The following is a 21,781-nucleotide window of genomic DNA, read 5'->3' as shown; positions in this document are numbered from 1 at the left end:
ACCCATCCCGAACCTTCACAGCTTGGTCTTCCAATCCCTGTTGCGCTTTCTGGAGGAAACCCTACTTTCCCCCCACTTCCAATTGTTCCCCATCCGTGGTGTTTTCACCGGAGCCCACCCGTACAGCTTGTTCTTGTGTGATGCCTGGCACGGCTCCCTGGGAGTTGCAATTTTCACACCGCCAGCGTTAAGGCCAAAGCACTCCAAGATAGTTAAGTCCCCTGACAAAGGGAGACTCTCTCCCCGCTGATGAACGAGGAGAGGGATTCAAGGACGATCTCCATTGTAGCTTAGCAAATAGACAGCCTTTTATTTGATTTTTTTTTTTCTCCCCACCTCTCCCGAGGCAGTTCCTCTAATAGGGCTCCCATCTGCTTGTGAATGCGCTTGTTTCTGGCTGGAATTGCTTGGATGTGTTCTTGAAAACTATCCAGGTTTGAGGCCGTATCTAGGGCTGTCTTTCCCCAGTGTTCTTTTGAAATAAGACCCCCCCCACGCACGTTGGACCCCATTGTACTCATGGCTCTCTCTCTTTTTTCCTCTCTCTTTTTTCTCTCTTTCTCTGTCTCTCTCTTTCTCTCTTTTTATTTTTGTTTCTGTTTCTTCCTCTTCCTCTCTTTTTCTCTCCCGTTCTGTCTTTTTCTCTCTCTTCCTTTCTCCTTTTCCTTCTTTTTCTTTCTCTTCCTCTCTCTCATCCTCTCTTTCTTTCTTTCTCTTCCTCTTTCTCCTTTTCCTTCTCTTTTTCTTTCTCTCTTTCTCTCTGTCTCTGTGTGTGTGTGTGTATAAGCCTCAGCACACAGACTTAGCTTGACTCTCTTTAGGATCTACTGTATATATCTATAAAACAGGACTTAAATGAACAACGCCCAGGCTTTTTCATTCATTCGTTCACTTATGTATTCTTATTCATTTATTCATGCGTTTATTTGTATGGCTTTTGAAAGAGTGACAGGAAAAAAAAGAGAAAGAAGACATTGCCAGTTGTTTTTTTTAATGATCAGGATTTTTTTTTTAAATTGTTCGTACCAGGAGCAGCTTTGGGTGGGTGGGGGGGAGGCAGACTATTGTACTGTGTAGGGAAAAAGAATGGCAGATACATGGAAGGAAGGAAAGGTGGGAGACTCTTGGCTATTGAAGCAAAATATGAATGACTAAAGCTGGATACGGATGGTCTTTTTCAATCATCACCTTTGGCCGATGGGACCTTCTCCAGAAAGAGAAACGGATTTTTCAAAGACAAGTTATTTGCCCTCAGGACTGAAGGCAGAAGCCTCAGGCCATAGGAGAACGGGTTCCCTTGTACACATACAGGGAGTCCTCAAGTTATGACCATAATGGAACATGTCCATTATGACTGTAAGCCACGACCGTCGTAGATCAGGACACCAGACATATGACTGGTCTGACTGTATGATCTTTTTTGCGGTGGTCATTAAATGGACACTGCAGTCGTTAACTGAACCAATAGTTGGCTAGGGGCCCGTTGGGCTGAAAACCGGAAGGAACTGCCCGGTTTTCATCCAAAGCGTTGTGAAATGTGGTCACGTGACAGTGAGATGTTACAAATGGCCATAAATATGGACCAGGTGCTGTTGAACACCCAACATGAAGTCATCTTACTTAAGGGAGGATGGCCATCCAAACTTCAAATCTGGGTCTTAAATACCCCAGGGAAGTCCATTGTAACTTCAAATGGTCAGTCATAAGTTGAGGACTACCTGTATTTCCATCACTCTGGAACCTTTCTGATTGTCCAAACTGGATCTGAAGAGGTTCTCTAGCCTAAGAGGAAATTGCTAGAGGTAGGATCCCACTGGAACAGGAAACTCTTTGATCTCCTTCCTTGTCCAGGAGGAACCAGTAGTCAGCCTTGAGGGATGGTCTCCAAAGCCAGGAGAACATGCTCCGTAGCCACCGCACTGGGCAACTGGGCTTCAACTCTACTAGATGGTTGGAAGACCAAGCACCTTCTGACAGTGACCGAGCACTGGCCTCCTCTTGATTGGTGATCCAACCAAGTTTTTAAAGGAGAAGACCCAGACCACCATTCCCACCAGCATGTTCCTGTTGCACACCTTTGTGTAAGTTAGAAGCCAAGGAAGGAAAGAAGGAAGGAAGGAAGACAGCATGAGGCAACGGAGTTTTAATAAGCGCAGGGTGGTCGGTGGTTCTGCAACGAAGCCCGGAAAGCTTTGTTTCGTGAAGAACACATGGCCATCGCAATGTGGCTCTCCTCTACGTCATCATCCCACTGCTCCTCATCTTTCGAGAGGCCGAGTTGTGCCTTGAGATGCTTTAACTGGGCCAGTGTGATATTGTTTCCTCCACACACGATCACCACAAGAGAGTCCAGCTGGGGCATCAGCTTGCCTTCTGCTTGTAGCTTTTGGACCATCCCGCTGTAGACAATGGCCAAGGCAGCCCCACAAGCAGGCTCTACCAGGATCTTCTCATCATCTGTGAGTGGTGGGAAAATGGGGTCTTAACCCACTGAATGCGCGAGGAGGAGATGAAATTGGTGTCCGTGGTTTGAGCATCATTGTAAATCTCGGACCGTTACATTGGCTGGCCACTAGATGGCCAAGAAGAATATGTTTATTCTACTCTTTGCTGCCCCCTAGTGGTCTTTTTCAGCTCAGCTCTAGTAGGGTTATCTAACTAAAAGCTTGGAGAGCAAGTGACAATAAGATTAAAGCTGAAAAGGTTACCAAGAAATAAGATAATGTATCTATGCTGGAAAGGAATGTTCAAATGTTCACTTTTTGAAGGAAAGTACTTTTGCGAGAGAAAACCTGCCATGTTTTGATGTACAATTCAAAATACAGAATAACAAAGTTGGAAGGGACCTTGGAGGTCTTCTAGTCCGACCCTACACCATTCAGGACAAATGACTGTAAAGGTAAAGATAGGTGGAGGTGGAGGTGGAGATAGAGATGGATAACAACGATGAAGGTAAAAATAGGAGGTGAAGGTGGAGATGGAGGTGGAGAGAAAGATGGAGGTGGAGATAGAGAGGAAGGTGGAGGTGGAGAGGAAGGTGGAGGTGGAGAGGAAGATGGAGATGGAGAGGCAGGTAAAGATAAGTTAAAGAGAGGAGGTGGACATGGAGGTGAAGATAGAAATAAAGACAATGAAGAGCTGCAGATGGAAGTAGAAGAAGTAGTTAAGCTTTAAATTAAGGTGGAAATAAGAGATAGAAATAGTGACACAGAGAGGGACAAGATAGGTCGAGTGTGCCAGGAGCATACCCACAAACTTTTCAACCGCTTCCACTGCCTCTTGATCCGTGACCACCACCGACAAAGTGGGGTGCTCCTGAGCCAGCTTCAGAGTCTCCGCTGCCACGACGCTCACCCCCAGAGTTGTAGCGACGCTGAATCCGGAAAGGAAGATAAGTGTTGTCGTGCCCTGGTTCCTTGCACCAAACCCTTGTTTGTTTAACCTGTACTATTGAATAAACCCCAATGAACTTCTTCTACAACCCTTTAAGATAGAGGCCCTATTTTTCAGATTCAAAGGGGGTTCACCCTTGTTACTCAACCCAATTGTGATTTGTTTGGTTGTGGCCTGCACAACATCCCGTGCGGACAAGGAAAGGGTCTCAAGTCAACGACCGTACAGTTGGTTGTATGAAGGCAGCCATTAAGAAACTGCCCGAAACAGCCCTGGTTCTTCTCAGCCTGGGCTGCTCATTCTGATAGCAATGGACCATCTCAAGCTCACCTGGTAATTTGAGCAAGTGTCACCAGCTTCCCAGCGGCCAAGGCAGCATTCAGGCTATGAGCTCCTTTGGTTTCCAAGGCAACCACCGGCACATCATCCCAGCCCACTTCTCGCAGGCCTTGGATCACTCCGCATAGCATGCCCCCTCCTCCCACAGAGAGGGCTATGGCGCCAGGCCTGGAGGCCATCTGCTCTTTCATCTCCCTGACCAGAGACATGTGGCCTTCCCTGGAAGGGAGAGAAGCAGGGGGTGAGCCCAACGGCCTTAGCAAAGAATTGAGAAGGCAGGAGAGGAGAGAGGCACTTGGGGAGAAAATGAGACCGATGTGGGTGAATATTTCTGTCTGGACTCTCCTCGGAGACCTGAAGGATGCTCTATCCAGGTCCTGATGGGGCACCAGGATGCTAACCCAGAAACTCTGCTTGTCTGGTGGAATGGAATGTGCAGATGACCTTGGGGAACCAGGTGAAGAGAGGCTGCCTAGGAAACAATTAGATAAGAGTGGCTTAACAATCAGAGGAAGAAATTTTAAGAAGGATCCGTCCTGATTGATCAAGCCGTCCAATTTGTACCGTCAGACTTGCAAGGTCCTGCTACTGTAACGTTATCATAAAATAGATGCTGCTCATCTAGTTCTACGTCCTGTCAAGGTCTGAAAGCTTGGAGGGAGAAGGAGAATCCTAAAATAAATAGTGATGGTTTGGTGCTACAACACTCCTTGAAAAAAAAGTGACGTACAATTGGTCCCCGTCCTTACGGCTATTGAAGCATCCTCAACACCCCCCTTAACAATTGCAGTGATTCGCAGGTCCCAGTTGTGCTCGCACGTCAAGGACTGCCTTGTGTAGCACAACTTTCCTTGAAACTCAGCGGATCAAACTCAGCGAAGTCAACAAAATGGCAGAGGTGTATTTTGGACCTTGACTCAGAACCACCTGGAAACCAAATGGGGAAAGACATTTGATATATAGCCAGGGACCCTAAATTGGTTCTGAGAAATGTCCTCCAATGGCATCTACAGTCGTTCTATGGACAGATCTGGGCTTCACACAAAAAAATGATTTATCACCTTGGCCTCCAAACCCTTTCATTGCTTTGAGGATGTAATTTCCATCTCGGCATAAAAGAAAGTAAGAATGGCCCTGTGTGTTCCTTTGGGCAGTCTTTGGAATAGGTCTTAGTTGGACTTTCCATGTGCTACAGGTATGAAAAACAATTCCTAGATATATTAAAAAAAAATAGAGCTTGTTCTATGTCGTTCCTATTAATTTGCCACGGATGCCTGTGGCTTGCAGATCTTTTCATAAAGGCCATAACCTTTTTTTACCTTTTGGCTATAATATAATTAATCCGTTCTTTATGCAGTGGGAGGTAAAGGAATAAAGGCCTCCCCTGAAGCCAAGCGAGATAACTGGGTGAGGAATTTCTTCTGGGTCTTGTCAGCCAAGATCAAATGCAGGGGTGTGTGGACAAAATTAAAGGATGGAAGGCAATCTTGAGCTCTTATAGGAAAAATGAAGCTATAAATTTAACGGAGGAGGAGGAGGAGGGGGAGGGGGAGGGGGAGGAGAGGAGGAGGAGGAGGAGGAAGAATAATCTCTTGCAACCAGGGGTCAAAAGCAAGGAATTCTGGGACCTGTAGTTACTCAGTAGCTAGAGGACCCCCAGTTCTTCACGTATCTGACCCATCCTGAATCATGTAGATTTAATGGAGAAGGTGGGGGAGAAGGGATGAAGAAGAGGAGGGAGAGGAGGAGAAGAAAGGAGAGGAAGAGAAGGAGGAGGAGGAGGAGGAGGAGGATCTGTATTTCTTTAGAGACCTCTCTTAGGAGCACTTACCAAATCAGGGGGTCATCAAATGGAGGCACATAGACCCACTCGGGATTGTTCTTCACCAGCTCTTTAGCTGCTTTTGTGCTGTCTGCTAATATCTGGGGAGGTGAAGTCCCGTTGTTAGATCAAGACACCGAGAAGAACCACAACCACAGACAGCCTTCAGCTTACAGCTACCAATTTAGTGACCATTCAAAGACACAACAGCACTGAAACAAATGACCTACAACCAGCCCTCTCACTTACAACCGTCACAGCATCCCCACGGTCACATGATCAGAATTTGGGCACTTGGCAACAGGCATGTACTTCTGTCGGTTGCACTGTCTCAGGGTCATGTGATCACCCCTTGTGACCTTCCCTGCTGGCTACTGACAAGCAAAATCGGGGGGGGGGGGAAGCCGGATTCGCTTAATGACTGTATCATTCACCTAACAACTGCAGTGATTTGGTCAACAGCCATGGCCAACTAGGCCATTAAGTGAGACGTGACTGACTCAATGGTTGCCTTGCTTGGAAAGAAAAGTCTGGTTCCAACTGTAACATCAGACCTTTGGACGTTGTTCCTCAGTCCACTCTCTCCAAACCTACCTCTCCTTCAACGTACACAGAGCTGCCTTCTTCCTTCAGTCGCTCGATGGTGAAAGCCGGGGTACAGGAAGGGACATAAATGGTGGCTGGGATCCCCAACATTCGGGCAGAGTACGCAACCGCAAGGCCAGCATTTCCAGCTGAAAGGGAAGGTGGTTTGACATGACACAGAACATAGAATAACAGGGTTGGAAGCGACCTTGTCCGACTCTCCGTTTCTTAGCCTAGGAAGCCAGCATCATCTGCAAATGTTTCTGTGGCCATGTGGCCAGCCTGACTACACACCAAGGTGTTATCTTCCCAGCAAAGTGGTACCTATTTATCTACTCGGATTTTGCATGCTTTCGAACTGATAGGTGGCCGGGAGCTGGAGCTAGTGATAGGAGCTCACCCCATCGTGTGGCGCTAAGGTCTTGAACCAATGACTAGCTCAACTTCTTTAACCGCCCTCCCCTTAGCAGGTAGCAACCCTAAGGACTCATTTCCTATGTTATGATGGTGGTTGCCTTCCATACTTTTCATCATGACTTATGGAAAGTTGTTGAGAATGGAGATATAATATAAACCTTCACATTCATAGCTCAGTCATGTTATCGTTACGATACATCACCCAATAGGCTGGGATCAACTAATAGCTTTCATCTTTGGTTGCCCCCGTCCGTTTCTCACACATACGCTGACCCAACACTCCTATCTCTTGGAAGGCTGCCACGGGCATCCATTTACCTGAGGAAGTGATGAAATGCTTGCATCCTCGTTCCACCCACTGTGGAAGCAAAAGCAGAAACGTGAGAAGGCGACGTTCTTGACTCCAGAAGAGAATTTCAACCCACTGAAGACATCAAAAACTACCTGCCTAAAAAAACTAGAAGGATTTTTCCTTAGGCATCTAACATCTACAACACTGGCTATTTCATTATCCCCACGTAAGCATTAGAGGCCTTCAAACAAAGGATGGATGATCGTCTATCAGAGATGTTCTAGCAGATCCTGGACTGAGCAGAAGCTGGATTAACGAGATGGTCTGTATTCTACCTTCTGACTCAAGGATTCCATAATTCTCTTTTTAAAAAAAAAATAAAATTAAATTAAAATATCAACTAATTGGCCGAGCTTGGTTCTTCCCAGGCACAGGCTTGGCTTCAAGGTGAATTTGACCACCCGCTTCGTGTCCCACTGGAAAACTCTCTCCAATCCGTACCGTTTTGCAGAAATTCCCAATGCCCCGTATCTTAAAAGAAGCTGTGGGTTGGGCACACTCCAGTTTGAGGTAGACCTTCGTGCCAGCCAATTTAGAGAGAGGGACGCTTTCTCTCAGGGGTGTGTTGACATGGAGGTGATCAGAAGGAGTCATTCTAGAAGACTGAGAAATGAAAGATGGTGAGATCCAGCATGACTGAAATCAAGAACAATTGCATACTTTTTTAATCTACATTCTCTCTCTCTCTCTCTCTCTCTCTCTCTCTCTCTCTCTCTCTCTCTCTCTCACACACACACACACACACACACACACACACACACACACACAGATTTTGGCTATCTGGATCTTTGCAGCCCAGATGTGTAAAAGGCCTTTCCTATGTCAAAGCAGATGGCACCTCAGGCCTCCCAAATAGCTGGAGGAGTGCTTATATAAATGGACGCTTCTGGCTGAAATTCAACCCTTCAGCTGTTCAGGAGGGAGTAAGCCGTGGTGAAGGCGCATCGTTTCTGCCATGGAGGGAATCCGTGGGACTTTTAAAGCTCTTTTTCCTTCAAAAGTTAATCCGAGCAATTTCAGCTGTCCCCTGCATGTCAGTTTCCCCGCTTCTGTCTGGCTATCTTATCAGGGATGGCGCAGTGCCTTTATCCAATGTTGGAGCTATTTTCTCTCTAAGCACTGTAAGAATCCAAAGAGTCTGTCTGTCTGTCTGTCTATGTATCTATCTTTCATCATCTTTCTACCTATCTATCCATCATCCATCTATCCATCATCTATCTATCTATCTATCTATCTATCTATCTATCTATCTATCTATCTATCTATCTATCTATCTATCTATCTATCTATCTATCTATCTATCTATCTATCCCCCATCTGCCTTTCTCTCTATCATGTATCCCCCATCTGCTTGTCTGTCTGTCTGTCTGTCTGTCTGTCTATCTATCTATCTATCTATCTATCTATCTATCTATCTATCTATCTATCTATCTATCTATCTATCTATCTATCTATCTAATCTATCTATCTCTGTCTGTCTGTCTGTCTGTCTGTCTGTCCCTACCTATCTACCTAACTACCTATTCAATTCTCTTTTGCCCTTTAATCAAGGAATTACACGAACAAGGAGAGAGAAGAAGAAGACAAATGCTTTAGGCCTCTTATTTAAAACCCTTTCTTACTTTTCCCCCTGAATCAGACACCAGGCAACCTCATCTGTTCCCAGACATCACCCTGCTGAAATAAAATCATCCCTCCAGCCAATTCCTTAGCGATAAAACCCAGCCTCTCGATTATCTGACACCCCAAGCCTTCTCCTCTGCTGCTAATCCAGAGGTGGAACGTGGGGGGGGGGGCTCCTTCTGAGTTACTTAAGTGACTCAGAAAAAAACCAGCTGGGAAACAAAAGACACACTTACCCCAGAGAGGCCCAGGGAAGGCTGTGGAAAATGGGTTGCCAAAAGCGACGGGTGCTGAGATGGTCTTGGTGATTTTCAAGGGATGGAGGCCAATACTGTTACTTTTAGGGGGGGTGTCTTCTTCTCACAGGCAGCTTTGATCTTGAACTTCCCGGCGGTCCCTGGACAACATAGGGTCCTTCTCTCCCACTTTATAAGCTGCTGGTCTTGGCTTGGGGGCCAATGAGGGGAGGCAACCAGGCACCCCCCAAGACTGCCCCCCTGATCTCCGATGACATCCCTCCTTTCTCCGTTCCAAACCCAAAATTCCAGCTGGAGAGAGAGAAAAAAAAAAGGAGCAGAAAGGATGAGGGTTGGGGGGGTTAAGGGAGGGGTTACAGCCCATTTCTGTCATTTCAATTCCAAAAGGGGAGACGGCCTCGTTGGCTGGTTGGTTTGTGGAGGGGGAGAAGGGGGGGGCAGACAGGCAGGCAGGGGAGGGGAGGGGGCTGAAAAGACAAAAGGACCCTTCACTCTGACCAAAACCGGCTCAAACCAGGTCGGGTGGCTGGATCCGGACTGGAGAGCGAGATCGGGAAAACCTCCCCCCCCCATCCAATCCAAGTAAATCAACAGGCAAAGCGAACTCTATTCACAGCTGTCAGCTTCGTGGACCCCCCCCTTGTATCCACCCACCCACCCACCCTTTCCCAGGTCTCCCCCCTCTGCCTCCTTCGTTTCATTTAAAAGTTTCTCCGCCATCAACTTTTGAAAAAAGAACAACTGCACACGAGGGAAAAGAAAGAGGAAAGTTGTACCAAAGGATCACAACATCACGGCTTGTGCATCTTTCTGGAGAGCTTTTACAACAGAACCAGGCTCTGCTTTTCTGGATCTTGTTGATCAGAGCAAGTGCTCCTGAATAGGCAGGCTCATCAACTTTCTGAAAAATGGCCAGCCGGTTCTGATCAGATGCCGTTAGAGAAGAGATGGACAACAACAACAAATCGATCGGAATAGAGCTGGAAGGGACCTTGGAGGTCTTCTAGTCCAGCCCTCTGCTCAAGTATGTGTGTGTTTGTCTGTGTTTGTGTGTGTGTGTGCAGTGGTCATAAGGCTTGCTTTGTGAATTGGAACTCCTTCCAACGGGGACCAGAATTTCCGTCGCTAACCTTAGGTGGTTGTCGACGTGAGTCAGGCCTCATTTTACGACCTTTTCAACAAAATTGTTCAGCAAGTCGCAGCAGTGGCTAAGGGAATCCCATGGTCGCTAAGAGAATCCAGCTTCCTCCCCCCCCCCGTGGATTTTCCTTGTGGGAAGCCAGCTGGGAAGGTTGCAAATGGGAGGGGGGGTGGTCACGTGACCCCGGGATGCTTGGTAAATACGTGCCAGTTGAAAATTGTCTGAATTTTGATGGTGTGACAGTGGGTGTGCTGCACCAGCCTTAAGGGCAAGGACTGATCGTAAGTCACTTTTTTTCCCCCAACGCTGCTCTAACTTTGAATAGTCACTAAACGGACAGTTGTAAGTTGAGGACTATCTGTAATTCCGGGTAGTTTGGACTGCTACTTTTAAACTTGATTGGGAGAAAAAAAATGATCAGGAGAGGATGACTAAGCTGAGCCTGAGGGAGGGGGGGTGTCAAACGTGTCATTAGTCTTGAATCCCCGTGTGCTCACAAGAGATCTGAGTCCAGTCCTCCTTGAATTCTGTTGACTCTTATCTACCGCCAATTTGCTTTGACTGTTAGTAGTTCAGATTCTGGTTAGCATGAAATAAACCTGATTTTGGAGATGACCAGGCTGGGCCCGAGGGAGGCGTCAAATGTGTCATCAGTCTCAAGTCCCTGCACGCCCACAAGAGATCTAAGTCCACTCTCATCTACCACTAATTTGCTTTAACCTTTAGTAGCTCAGATTCTTGTAGAGAGCAAGAGCTTGCACTAAACCTTTGAATTCAGTTTAAACGGACTTCCCGATTTTTCCTGCACTTGATAGAGGAAGTAGAGGACCAATCACGTTAGTTTGAATTACCCACCCTTTAGCCAATCACATTAGGTCGGGTTATATAGGAGGGACTGTGCCCCAACAGAGATCTAAGTGAGCGGGGGAGATCTTCACAGGTGCCTAAAGAACCTCCAAAAACATGGTTGACACAGCCCCAGAAACACCGAAGACCATCCTCTTCATGTCCAATTCTCAGAATTGCAAAGGAATTCCAGAATTTTTCTCCCTCTGGGTAGGAATGGGTGAAGGGTCAAGTTCCAACAATTGTGACATCCACAACAGATGCTACAACAACAGAGCAACAGGCAAGTGGTGGAGAGATAAGAAAACTTACAAAGTCCTTCGGGTGCTTTGGAGACAGCCCCTCAAATAATAATAAGAGTAGAGTAGAGTAGAGTAGAGTAGAGTAGAATAGAACAGAATTTAGAATTAATAATAGAATAGAATAGAATAAGAATTGAATAATAGAATAGAATAGAACTAGAACAGAATTTAGAATTAATAATAGAATAGAATAGAATAGAATAGAATAGAATAGAATAGAAGCTGGAAGGGACCCTGGAGGTCTTCTAGTCCAGCCCCCTGCTCAAAGCATTGGAAGACTGCTATCACATCTCCCCTAGTCCTTCTCTTCCTAAGACTAGACATACCCAGTTCTTGGTTCATCCTACTCTTCAGTCACCCTCGCCCTCTTTTCTTTTTGAAAAAATAATTACTGAAGAGAGAAAATAAAAAAGCATGCAAAATAACTCTTCCCCCCCAACCCCCCTTAACTTTCCCTGCAAATCCTTGAGAAGGCAACATGTCATATCAACTGAAGATTAAAGAGTTCCAGGTCTCCGAGGGATTGCTAAGTCAACGGCCTTTCACAATCTCATCCTCTCTTTCACACACAACAGCACACACACACACCCCACACACACAGCAGCAGCCTCCAGCGTCATCCTTGGCATTTTTCCGCCTCCCTCCTCCATTTCTAAACTTTGCTCAGAGGACAGAGTCTTCGGAGGAGGAGAGACAAACAACTCGTCTTGAGGAATGAGGTAAGGTTTCTTGAGGAGTTCTGAAACCCAGCGAGGGTCTGGTGGTGGATGATGGGAAGGTTTGGGGTTTGGGGAAAAACCAACTCTCCTGGGCTGGAGTTTGATCTTTTCTTTCTTTCTTTTTCTTTCTTTCTTTCTTTCTTTTTCTTTCTTTCTTTCTTTCCTTCTTTCTTTCTTTCTTTTTCTTTCTTTCTTTCTTTTTCTTTTCTTTCTTTTTTTTCTTTCTCTTTCCTTTCCTTCCTTCCTCTTCCTTTCTTTCTTCTCTGTCTGTCTGTCTGTCTTTCCCTTCCTTCCTTCCTCTTTCTTTCTTCTCTTTCTTTCCTTTTCTTTCTTTCTTTCCTTCCTTCCTTCCTCTTCCTTCCTTCCTTCCTTCCTTCTTTCTTCTCTGTCTTTCTTTTCCTCTCTCTCTCTCTCTCTCTCTCTCTCTCTCTCTCTCTCTCTCTCTCTCTCTTTCTTTCTAATTTATTTGCTAAATTTATTTGCTGCCGATCTCGCTGTTGGACCACTTTGGGTGGCTTACAACAATCAAATGGGAGGGGGAAAAAATGAAAACGTAAATATAACAATAGCAAAGGAACAAAACATTAGACGCCACCGTACGATACGCTGTACACAATATATATTATTATTGTACACAAAACTTAGAAGGAGATGATAGAAAAGGGGAGCCAGATCAATTAATCGTTCGTTAAGCCTTAATCAGAAAGAATGCAGAGCTTTTGAGGAACCCCTGGGCCTGATCTACCAGACTTTTTTTTTTCATATAGTTAATATATCTTAGGGAGTTTCCGGCCCCCGTGTTCCCCCCCCAATGGAGATCCTGCCTGATGGGGGTGTCGAAAGGCCCTTTCACACCGAGACGCCGTTGTTGGAAAGTGTGGCTCTTTCCCAAGCCGCTGGAACCAAAGTCTACATGAAGCTAGAGAATGTCCAGCCAAGCAGTTCCTTTAAAATCCGAGGTATTGGCTACTTTTGCCAACAGGTGAGTGGCTGAGGCAGGACAGGTAAGCTTTATGGACAACAGGGAATGTCCCGGGCACTTCTCACAACCATATGTGACCGGGGAGATTTGCATACAAGAAGTCCTCGACTTACAACAGTTCGTTTAGTGACCGTTTTTTCACACTTAGGACCGTTGCCGCAGTCCCGAGGTCCCGTGATCAAAATCCGGACGCTTGGGAACTGACTCGCATTTAGGACGGTCGCACTGTCTCCGGGGTGTGTGTGTGTGTGTGTGTGTCACGTGATCCCATTTTGCGACCTTCTGACAAACCAAGTCCACGGGAAAGGCAGATTCCCCAAACTATCATGTTACTAGCAATGATTAACTTATCAACTGCAGCAAGAATGTTTGTAAAACGGGGCAAAAGTCGCCTTAACAGAAGTCTCACTTATCAACATAAATTTGGGGGGTCAATTGTCGCCGTACGTCAAGGACTTCCTGCATTTGCCAACGGGTTGCGGGGACGCCCTGAGGCGCTTCCGACTGGTCTCCGAATCGCTGGTTTTGGGGGGGGTGTCTTTTTTTTTCCCAACAGAGGGGCGGGAGGCGAGAGGAAGTGGGAGATGCTCACCTGCACGCTGGAAACAGGTGAGATGCAGGTGGGACCTCTGGAAGAACCCCAGCAGGGAAGGGAAGCCGCTTCTGGTTTTCGTTCGCGCCTGTTTTGCTCTGCACCTCTTCATAAACCTCTTCTTGGGTTTTTCAAGGATGAGTGGAAATGAGAGAGAAACAAACAAACACACACACACACACAAATCTGCTTTTTATTTCAGATGTCTAAGGAGGGCTGTCAACACCTGGTCTGCTCCTCAGGTAAACAGCTGCTCTGTTTCTCTGGTCTTTCTGCACATCTGGAACAGAAACCCCTGGATGGAGGAGCTGCTGGTTGCTTCCCTATCTTAAGCCTTCCGGCGTGTACACAAGGGCAGGCGTTGCTCCAAATATTATTGCGAAATACGCCCATTTCTTGCAAACCTGAAAGATATTGCCCGTCTTGGGCATACAGGTGGTCCTCACGTTACGACCATTCACTTAGTGACCGTTCAAAGTTACAACGGCACTGAAAAAAAAAGACTTACGGCCGTTTTTCACACCTACGGCCGTTGTAGCACAGGGTCAAAATTGAGATGCTCGGCAACGACTCATATTTATGACGGTCGCAGCGTCCCGGGTCACCTGACCCCCCTTTTGCGACCTTCTGACAAGGGAAGCGGGATTCACTTAACAACCGTGTTACCAACTGAACAACTTCAATGATTCATTTAACAACGGGGGCAGGGAAGGTCGTAAAACGGGGCAATTCGCTTCACAAAAGCAACAGAAATGTCGGGCTTGATGATGGTCGAACGGTCACTAAACAAACGGTTGTAAGTCAAGGACCAGCTGTAGATCCTTCCATTCCCCCCCCCCCCCGCCTCCCCACCATTCCATCAGAACGGGAGAAGCTTCCTGAATGAGAAGCGAAACGCCTTCAGGAAAAAACAAGGGAAGCCCCCTCGCCTCTTGATAAAGCCCCTCTGAGAGTCCCATAGAAAGCAATTTTCTCTCTCCTCCTCCTCCTCCTCCTCCTCCTCCTCTTCCTCCTCCTCCAAATCCTTGCAGGTGGAAATGCTGGTCTGGCTGCAGCCTACGCAGCCAGGGAACTGGGGGTGCCCGCCACGATCGTCGTGCCCCGAAGTACCACGGAGTCAACGATAAAGAGGCTCGAGCAGTACGGAGCAAAAGTGGAAATCTTTGGGAAGGTAAAAATGGGGGAAATTAAAAATATCCCAGGATTAAGGAAGGGCTTCAGGCCTCTACGGGGAAGAGAAACTCAGAAGACTGCAGAGGCTCAAATGCCTCTCGTTTTTTAAATGTTAGAAACATAGAGGATCTGAGTTCCAGCTCTATTCTATTCTATTCTATTCTATTCTATTCTATTCTATTCTATTCTATTCTATTCTGTAATTCTATTCTATAATTCTATTCTATTCTATTCTATTCCATCTATATTCTATTCTATTATATTATATTCTGTAATTCTATTCTATAATTCTATTCTATTCTATTTCATCTATATTCTATTCTATTCTGTATTTCTATTCTATTCTGTAATTCTATTCTACTCTACTCTACTCTACTCTACTCTACTCCCTCAGTCTAAACCCACCCTTTCCAGCCCGATCCACTGCACAGGATTGTTTAAGGCAGCACCCCCTTCCCAACCTTTGGGGCACCAGGGACTGGTTCCATGGAGAAAGATTCTTCCACGGACCGGAGGGAGACATGGTTTCGTGTGTTGCCGGCATCCCGCAGATGAGGCTTCGCTTGTTTGCACGGACCGGTTGCTGGCATGCTGTGGCCACAGACTGGGGGTTGGGGACCCCTGATTTAGGGGATGTCATGCTTCTTGATTTGAATGCTGCTTTCCACTGAATTCGAGTTTTCCCTGTTGGTCATCCTGGCAGGTCTGGGACGATGCTAATGAGCGAGCGATGGCACTAGCTAAGACTGACGGTTGGGTCAATATCCATCCTTTTGACCACCCACTAGTCTGGTAAGAAACCTATTCCAAGATAGTAATAATAATAATAATAATAATGATGATGATGATGATGATGATGTCAACCATTAGCGCCAGTCAATTTGAATGTTCAGTTGACTGCGGCTCACATCTATAATAATAATAGTAAAGTTGGAAGGGACCTTGGAGGTCATCTAGTCCAACCCCCTGCTCAGGCAGGAAACCCTATACCATTTCAGACAAATGGCTGTCCAGTCTCTTCTTAAAAACTTCCAGTGTTGGAGCATTCACCTCTTCTGGAGGCAGGTTGTTCCACTGGTTAATTGTTCTCACTGTCAGGAAGTTTCTCTTTAGTTCTAGGCCATTCAACTTTTGGAAGAGGAAGGAGTCCTCAACTTACGATCACCATTGACCCCCGTTTCTGTCACTGAGACATTTGGGGAGGGGGTTTTGCCCCACGTTACAATCTCCTAAGGGAATCGCTGCGGTTCTTAAATTAGCGACCTGGTTGTTGAGTGACTCCGGCTTCCTGGCTGAATTTATTTGTCAGAAGGCGGCAAAAGGGGATCACGAGAGTCAAGGCACTGCAACCGTCATAAGTACATGCCAGTTGCCAAGCCTCTGAATTTCGATCACGGGACCGTGGGGATACCGCAACGGTCGTAAGTGTGGAAAACGGTCATGGGTAGCTTTTCTCAAGGCTGTTGAGCCTTTGAACGGTCACTAAACGAACGGCTGTTAAGCCGAGGTTGCATTGGAGATGTTTGTCAGCTATTCGGAAAGTAACGAAAGGCAGGGATAAAAATCTAATAAATAAATCGACGTGACTTAAATGTTGGCGCTCGCTCTGCCCTCAGTCTGGAGCAGACCTCCTGCCCCCAAGGCAGCTTTGGGGAGTGGCTCGGATGACCGGGGCTCTCCCTGTCTCTCCTTGCAGGAAAGGACACGGCAGCATCGTCAAGGAGCTGAAGGGCTCCCTAGGGACCCGGCCGGGAGCCATTGTGCTGTCGGTGGGAGGTGGGGGTCTTCTGGCTGGAGTGGTCTCCGGCCTGCAGGAAGTGGGCTGGTCGGACGTCCCCATCGTTGCTGTGGAGACCAGAGGAGCTGAGAGTTTTAATGCAGCCATCCAGGCTGGGCAGCTGGTCACTTTGCCCGACATCACCAGGTACGTCCTGGTCTGGAGCTGAACTTCACTATAAGGCTGTAGAAGAGTCCTCCCTCCCTCCCTCCCTCCCTCCCTTCCTTCCTTCCTTTCCTCCCTCCCTTTTCATCACTTTCATCTTCTTTGCTTGCTTACTTGCTTCCTTCCTTCATTTCTTCCTTCTTTCCTCCCTCCCTCTTTTCATCACTTTCATCTTCTTTCCTTCCGCCCGCCCTCCCTTTTCATCACTTTCATCTTTTCTTCCTTCTTTCCCGTCATCTTCCTTCCTTCCCTCTCTCCTTCTTTCTTTCTTTCTTTCTTTCTTTCTTTCTTTCTTTCTTTCTTTCTTCTTTCTTTCTTTCTTTCTTCTTTCTTTCTTTCTCTTTTTCTTTCTTTTTCTTTCTTTTTCTTCCTTCCTTCCTTCTTCCCTCCCTTTTCATCACTTTCATCTTCTTTCCTTCCTTCCTTCTTTCCCATCATCCTTCCTTCCTTCCTTCCTTCCTTCCTTCCTTCCTTCCTTCCTTCCTTCCTTCCTTCCTTCCTTCCTTCTTTTTTTCTTTTTCTTCCTTCCTTCCTTCCTCCTTCCCTCCCTCCCTCGCTCTATTGTATTATCAAAACAGAAGCTCCACCCATTCTCTTTTCTTCTTGGCCTGTGATGGATCAGTCAGGATTTTACATTCTTATTCCAAATTGTAAACCTGATCTGCGACACAAGGGGGGAAACAGCGAAATACATCCCTGAAGAAACTGTAGGGGAACTCCACCCACTTCCTTTGATCTTTGATAGCTGATCTTTTCTACCCCTGATTTTTTTTTTTTTTATTATTCATCTTTCTGCAGTGTGGCCAAGTGCCTTGGGGCTAAGACGGTGGCTCAGAGGGCCCTAGACTGTACCAAGGAATGCCCAATCATCTCTCACGTTTTGGAGGACGTGGAAGCTGTGGAAGCTGTGGAGCAATTTCTGGGTGAGGTTCGGAGGTTGACCTTGAGAGATGGAGCAGGAGGTTGGGTGGTTGTTTTGAGTCCCGAAGAGACACACACAACTCTATAGAGAATTCATTGCGCATCTCCTGTGGTTGACGCCAGGAATATGTCCAGACCTTCATAGATACTACCTATTTATTTTACGGATTAATTCATTGATCTGTTTATACAAGGTAGTCTCCTTCAACTCAAGGTTGACTTCCGAGGACTTCATGGACAGGTCCATATAATTTTCTGGGCAAGAGAACATGGTTTGTTGGTCACTGCCTTCTTTCAGTCATCCAGATCCTGCTTGTCCCAAAGTTGCTTTTTTTGTTTTTCAAAAGGGAAGTGGACTTTGTTTTTTCCTTGAAGATGTTTCGCTTCTCCTCCAAGAAGCAGCTTCAGTTCTTCAGCAGAACTGAAGAAGCTTCTTGGATGAGAAGCCAAACGGTCTTCAAGGAAAAAACAAAGTCCACTTGCCTTTGGAAAAAAAAAAAAGCACCGTTGGGACTTCTTTCCAAATGTACAAGTAGTCCTTGACTTACGACTGGCTGGGCAATTCTGGGACTTGAAGTCCACAAATCTTAAAGTTGCAAAAGGTTGAGGAACACTGGGTTTAGAAAGCTGTAGCTTTAGCCTGGCAAGATTCGGCCTGACACTCTTCCAGCTGGACACCCCTCCGAGTAGAAGACTAGAATCAAGGAGAGAAGCAACCTGGAATTAAGGAGAAACTTCCTAACAGTGAGAGCAATTAACCAGTGGAACAGCTTGCCACCAGAAGTTGTGGTTGCTCCGATACTGGACGTTTTTCAGAAGAGATTGGACAACCACTTGTCTGAAAGGGTACAGGGTCTCCTGCTTGAGCAAGGGGTTGGACTAGATGACCTCCAAGGCTCCTTCCAGCTCTAATCTGATGAATAAAATAGGACATCTCAATTCTACAAACCAGGCAGAAGAGCCAGCTTAGAACCTCTGAAGGTTCTTCTCAAATTCAGACCTCTCTTGCTTCTGGATTCCTGGCTGGCTCCATTCTTTCTGCTTTTCTGATTGGCTGCCATCCCATTCTTTGCTTCTGATTGGCTGACCAGGGGTTTCTTGTCTCTTTCTCAGATGATGAACGGATATTGGTGGACCCGGCTTGTGGTGCCTCACTGGCCCTCCTATATTCAGGCTACCTACAGCAGCTGCAGAAAGAGGGAAGGCTAAGCCAGGCCTTGGAGTCCATAGTCCTCATCGTCTGTGGGGGGAGCGGCATCAGCCTGCGGGGTCTCCAGGCTATGAAGAAGCACCTGGGCATGAAATGAAGCTTCTGGTGGGCTTCTTGTTTAGACGCCCCTGATTACCAACCACGCCGGTAGTTAGATGCTTAATCAGAGCCCTTTTCGGGACAGCAGTCCTCGGCTTTCGGCCCCAACGGAGCCCAAGATTTCTCCCGCTAGGTGCTTAAGTGAATTGTGCCCCATTTTATGACCTGATTTGCTGTGCCTGTTAAGCGAATCCCTGCAGCTGTTAAAGTTGCAGGTGAATTTGGTTCCCCTATCGGCTTTGCTCATCGGAACGTCGCAAAAGGGGATCACACGTGACCCTGGCACACCTTGTGAGCGTCGTAAGTGTGAGTCAGTTGCCAAGCGTCTGAATTTTGATCATGTGACCCTGGGGACGCCCGCAAAGGTCACCGCTGTGAAAAACGGTCCTAAGTCAGTTTTTTTAAGTGCCGCTGTAGCTTTGAATGGCCACTAAATGAACCGTGGTTAGTCGGGGGATTAACTGTACTACAGGACTACTCCTCCCAGCTGTCCCAGCCACCGACACTCACTGCAGTTCAGCAGGCTCCATAGAGCTGCAGTTGACCTCCTTCGTGTGATGCAATGGAGGCCCCCGAGATCAACCGGACAACCTTGGTTTTATTAACTCCAAGCAGTTTCACGATCGAAGTGTTGCAGAAGCTTTCATAATCAAGAGAAATAAATAAATAAAATGAATCATGACTGAATTCATAGAGTGAATGTGCTGGATTTCCCCCCCCCCTTTTTTTTTTGCTTATGATTGTTATAGTGCTAAGGATGTACAGTATAAGAAAGAAAGAAGCAAAACATATTTCAGGGGTTGCGCGGTTAAAAAAATAACCATTAGCGTAGACTACATTGATGAAAGTAAACCGATCATATAAGAGGAGAGAAAGAAAGAAAGAAAGAAAGAAAGGAAGGAAGGAAGGAAGGAAGGAAGGAAGGAAGGAAGGAAGGAAGAAAGAAAGAAAGAAAGAAAGAAAGAAAGAAAGAAAGAAAGAAAGAAAGAAAGAAAGAAAGGAGAAGGAAGGGAGGGAGGGAAGGAAGGAAAATAAAATCCATGAAACATTAATCTATTAATTTGCTTGCTAGATTCGTCATTGAAATTATTGTTGCAAAAACGAAAGGCCTTGTGTGATATGCACAGCAAAATGGAATAATAAAAACCTCTACAAACCAAATGAGGAAATACCAACTTGTTGCAATTTCTCCAAAAATAAAACACAAATGCAAACAGACCCGGGGGAGGGTGCCGCAACAGTTGTACATGTGCAAAATGGACAGCCGTCAGTCAACTAACTGCATGTATTAAATTTATCAGTCGCCTTCTTTGGCAGACTTATTTAAATTTTGATTTCTGTTTCTTTCCATCTCTTTAAACAGCAGCTCTCTCCTCCCCCAGAGGCAACTCCTGCATTGTTTGCATCCAATGGTGATTTAGCCCCATCAATGTTTATCCAGAGTCGCCTTGTGTTGACGGCGACTCTGCACTGCAATTAGCAAGCGTGCCAACTTAGACTCACTTATTTGCTAGTGTCTGCCTGCATTATTGTCATAATTATTTTTAATTATGGCAGTTCCTCTCCCGTCACCACCACTGCCTTTGGCTTGGGGGGGTGGGCCTTAAGAGAACTGTTCCGTTGGAGGAGCTTGAGAATAACCACGGACTGCTTGGGGGCAAAGATGGGAGGTGTTAATATTTGATTTGGGGTTGGATTAGTTGAATCCGGGATCGGCAATTCCTTTTTGAGCGGGTCATGTTTGATTTGAGTGATCGATCCGGATGCTGGCTCCAGGCAGCCCATAATATTGACGTTTTGAAAATGTGATGCGATCGGTTTAGGATCCCAACGGTAAATTTTTCACAGCAGCAAAGATTCTCCGGTTAATAATGGCTTGCCTTCAGAATTGGTGGGCGCTCCATCACTGGAGGATTTTAAGAAGAGACTGGACAGCCACTTGTCTGAGATGGTATTGGGTCTCCTGCTTGAGCAGGGGGCTGGACTAGATGATCTTCAATGTCCCTTGCAACCCTATTATTCTCCAAAGCCCCTGAAGGCAGGACAAGAAGCAATGGATGGAAGCTGATCAAGGAGAGAAGCAGTCTAGAACTTTCTTAACAGTGAGAACAATTAACCAGGGCTTGCCTTCAAAACTTGTGGGTGCTCCATCACTGGAGGCTTAACTCCCGTGGCTGGTTGAGGAATTCTGGGAGTTGAAGTCCACAAGTCTTTACACTTGACCCCTTTATGCTGGTTTGTGACAGTATGAAAGATTCGATTCCATTTCTTCTTCCATTCAAACCGGATATTTTCTCAAGAAAAACCACAGCCTCAAAAATTGTAAAATTTGTTTTGGTTATTATGTAGATATGGCTATTTTTCTCATTTCCCATACCAATTCGGCATGCATTCTTTTCGTTCAGGGCCGCCTTGGCCCTGCAGATCCTCGACAGAATAAATGATCAATAAACACAAAAACATACTTTATTTGTTTCTTCTTTATACAAAATAAAGAAGCTAGGAGCAAAAAACCCTATGATACATCCTTAAACAGCCTCGCAGCAAAGTTCGGTGCAACGGTCCTCACCATCCTCAAATGAGTTGCTTTTCTCTCCTTCTTTTTTGAAAATGTTTTGCTGTTATTGGTCGTTGGGGTGTGTGGGGGGGCGGTTGGGGGGTGCCGCCTCCCCTCCCCAATAAAAATAAGAATAATATTAGAATAATATTAATTCAACCAAAGGAAAACCAATCCGCCTGGAGATGTTTTTAAAGAAGTCCGGCATGTCGTTCCAAGCACCGACCACCAGGGGGCGCCACATCACCAGCAAAAAAAACAAAACCAACAACTCACTCCGGCTCCCCCCTCCCTCCCCTCTTCGCTCTGTCAATCAAAACCAGCCTTCTGATGAAAAGAAATCCATTCTCTTTCTCTCTTTTTTTTTTCCTGTTGGGTCCGAATCCGAAGAAAGGGAAGCAAAGCCAACCAAATTCCAACTTGCTTTTTTTTGTTTGTGTGTGTGTGTGCGCGTTTGTGTGTCTGTTTGTGTGTTTCTTCATTTCCCCTTTTCTTAAAAAAAAAAAAAA

At 46.2% G+C, this 21,781-nt stretch overlaps 3 protein-coding genes across 3 annotated transcripts in view; 1 reads left to right on the top strand and 2 right to left on the bottom strand.

Moving 5' to 3' along the window:
• Window positions 1-2,143: 2,143 nt before the first annotated feature.
• On the bottom strand, window positions 2,144-7,502 carry LOC107298898 (L-serine dehydratase/L-threonine deaminase-like). The gene is made up of 7 exons (XM_015828258.1): window positions 7,350-7,502; window positions 6,875-6,914; window positions 6,149-6,288; window positions 5,564-5,655; window positions 3,724-3,951; window positions 3,249-3,373; window positions 2,144-2,457 (listed from the first exon to the last, which is right to left on the bottom strand). The coding sequence occupies exons 1-7, from the start codon at window positions 7,500-7,502 to the stop codon at window positions 2,144-2,146; spliced, it is 1,092 nt and encodes a 363-aa protein (XP_015683744.1).
• A 5,105-nt stretch (window positions 7,503-12,607) lies between these two features.
• Window positions 12,608-18,713, top strand: SDSL (serine dehydratase like). Its single transcript, XM_015828257.1, has 7 exons — window positions 12,608-12,778; window positions 13,573-13,612; window positions 14,402-14,541; window positions 15,247-15,335; window positions 16,240-16,467; window positions 17,284-17,408; window positions 18,520-18,713. The coding sequence occupies exons 1-7, from the start codon at window positions 12,608-12,610 to the stop codon at window positions 18,711-18,713; spliced, it is 987 nt and encodes a 328-aa protein (XP_015683743.1).
• A 2,530-nt stretch (window positions 18,714-21,243) lies between these two features.
• Window positions 21,244-21,781, bottom strand: part of LHX5 (LIM homeobox 5) — a gene marked incomplete at its 5' end in the record, with an annotated part of 9,325 nt that continues 8,787 nt past the window's right edge. The window contains one exon of the mRNA XM_015828256.1: window positions 21,244-21,311. Coding sequence (XP_015683742.1) covers window positions 21,244-21,311 — 68 coding nt within the window. The remainder of the gene's footprint in view (window positions 21,312-21,781) is intronic.

The sequence above is a fragment of the Protobothrops mucrosquamatus genome, unplaced genomic scaffold (genome assembly GCF_001527695.2).
Source record: "Protobothrops mucrosquamatus isolate PMUCROS unplaced genomic scaffold, P.Mucros_1.0 scaffold4357, whole genome shotgun sequence".
Lineage (NCBI taxonomy): Eukaryota > Metazoa > Chordata > Lepidosauria > Squamata > Viperidae > Protobothrops > Protobothrops mucrosquamatus.
The sequence above is the reverse complement of the archived record's forward strand: the minus strand, read 5'-3'. Positions and strand labels throughout refer to the sequence as shown.

What these genes read in the sequence shown, in the direction of transcription:
- LOC107298898 (XM_015828258.1), bottom strand. Translation starts at nt 7,502, where the DNA reads ATGACTCCTTCTGATCACCTCCATGTCAACACACCCCTGAGAGAAAGC. An exon ending in TTGGGAATTTCTGCAAAACG is followed by an intron (nt 6,915 to 7,349) that starts GTACGGATTGGA and finishes TTGCTTCCACAG; the next exon opens with TGGGTGGAACGAGGATGCAA. An exon ending in TTTGATGACCCCCTGATTTG is followed by an intron (nt 3,952 to 5,563) that starts GTAAGTGCTCCT and finishes TCTCCCTTCCAG; the next exon opens with GGAAGGCCACATGTCTCTGG.
- SDSL (XM_015828257.1), top strand. Translation starts at nt 12,608, where the DNA reads ATGGAGATCCTGCCTGATGGGGGTGTCGAAAGGCCCTTTCACACCGAG. An exon ending in AAGTGGAAATCTTTGGGAAG is followed by an intron (nt 14,542 to 15,246) that starts GTAAAAATGGGG and finishes TCATCCTGGCAG; the next exon opens with GTCTGGGACGATGCTAATGA. An exon ending in ACTTTGCCCGACATCACCAG is followed by an intron (nt 16,468 to 17,283) that starts GTACGTCCTGGT and finishes ATCTTTCTGCAG; the next exon opens with TGTGGCCAAGTGCCTTGGGG.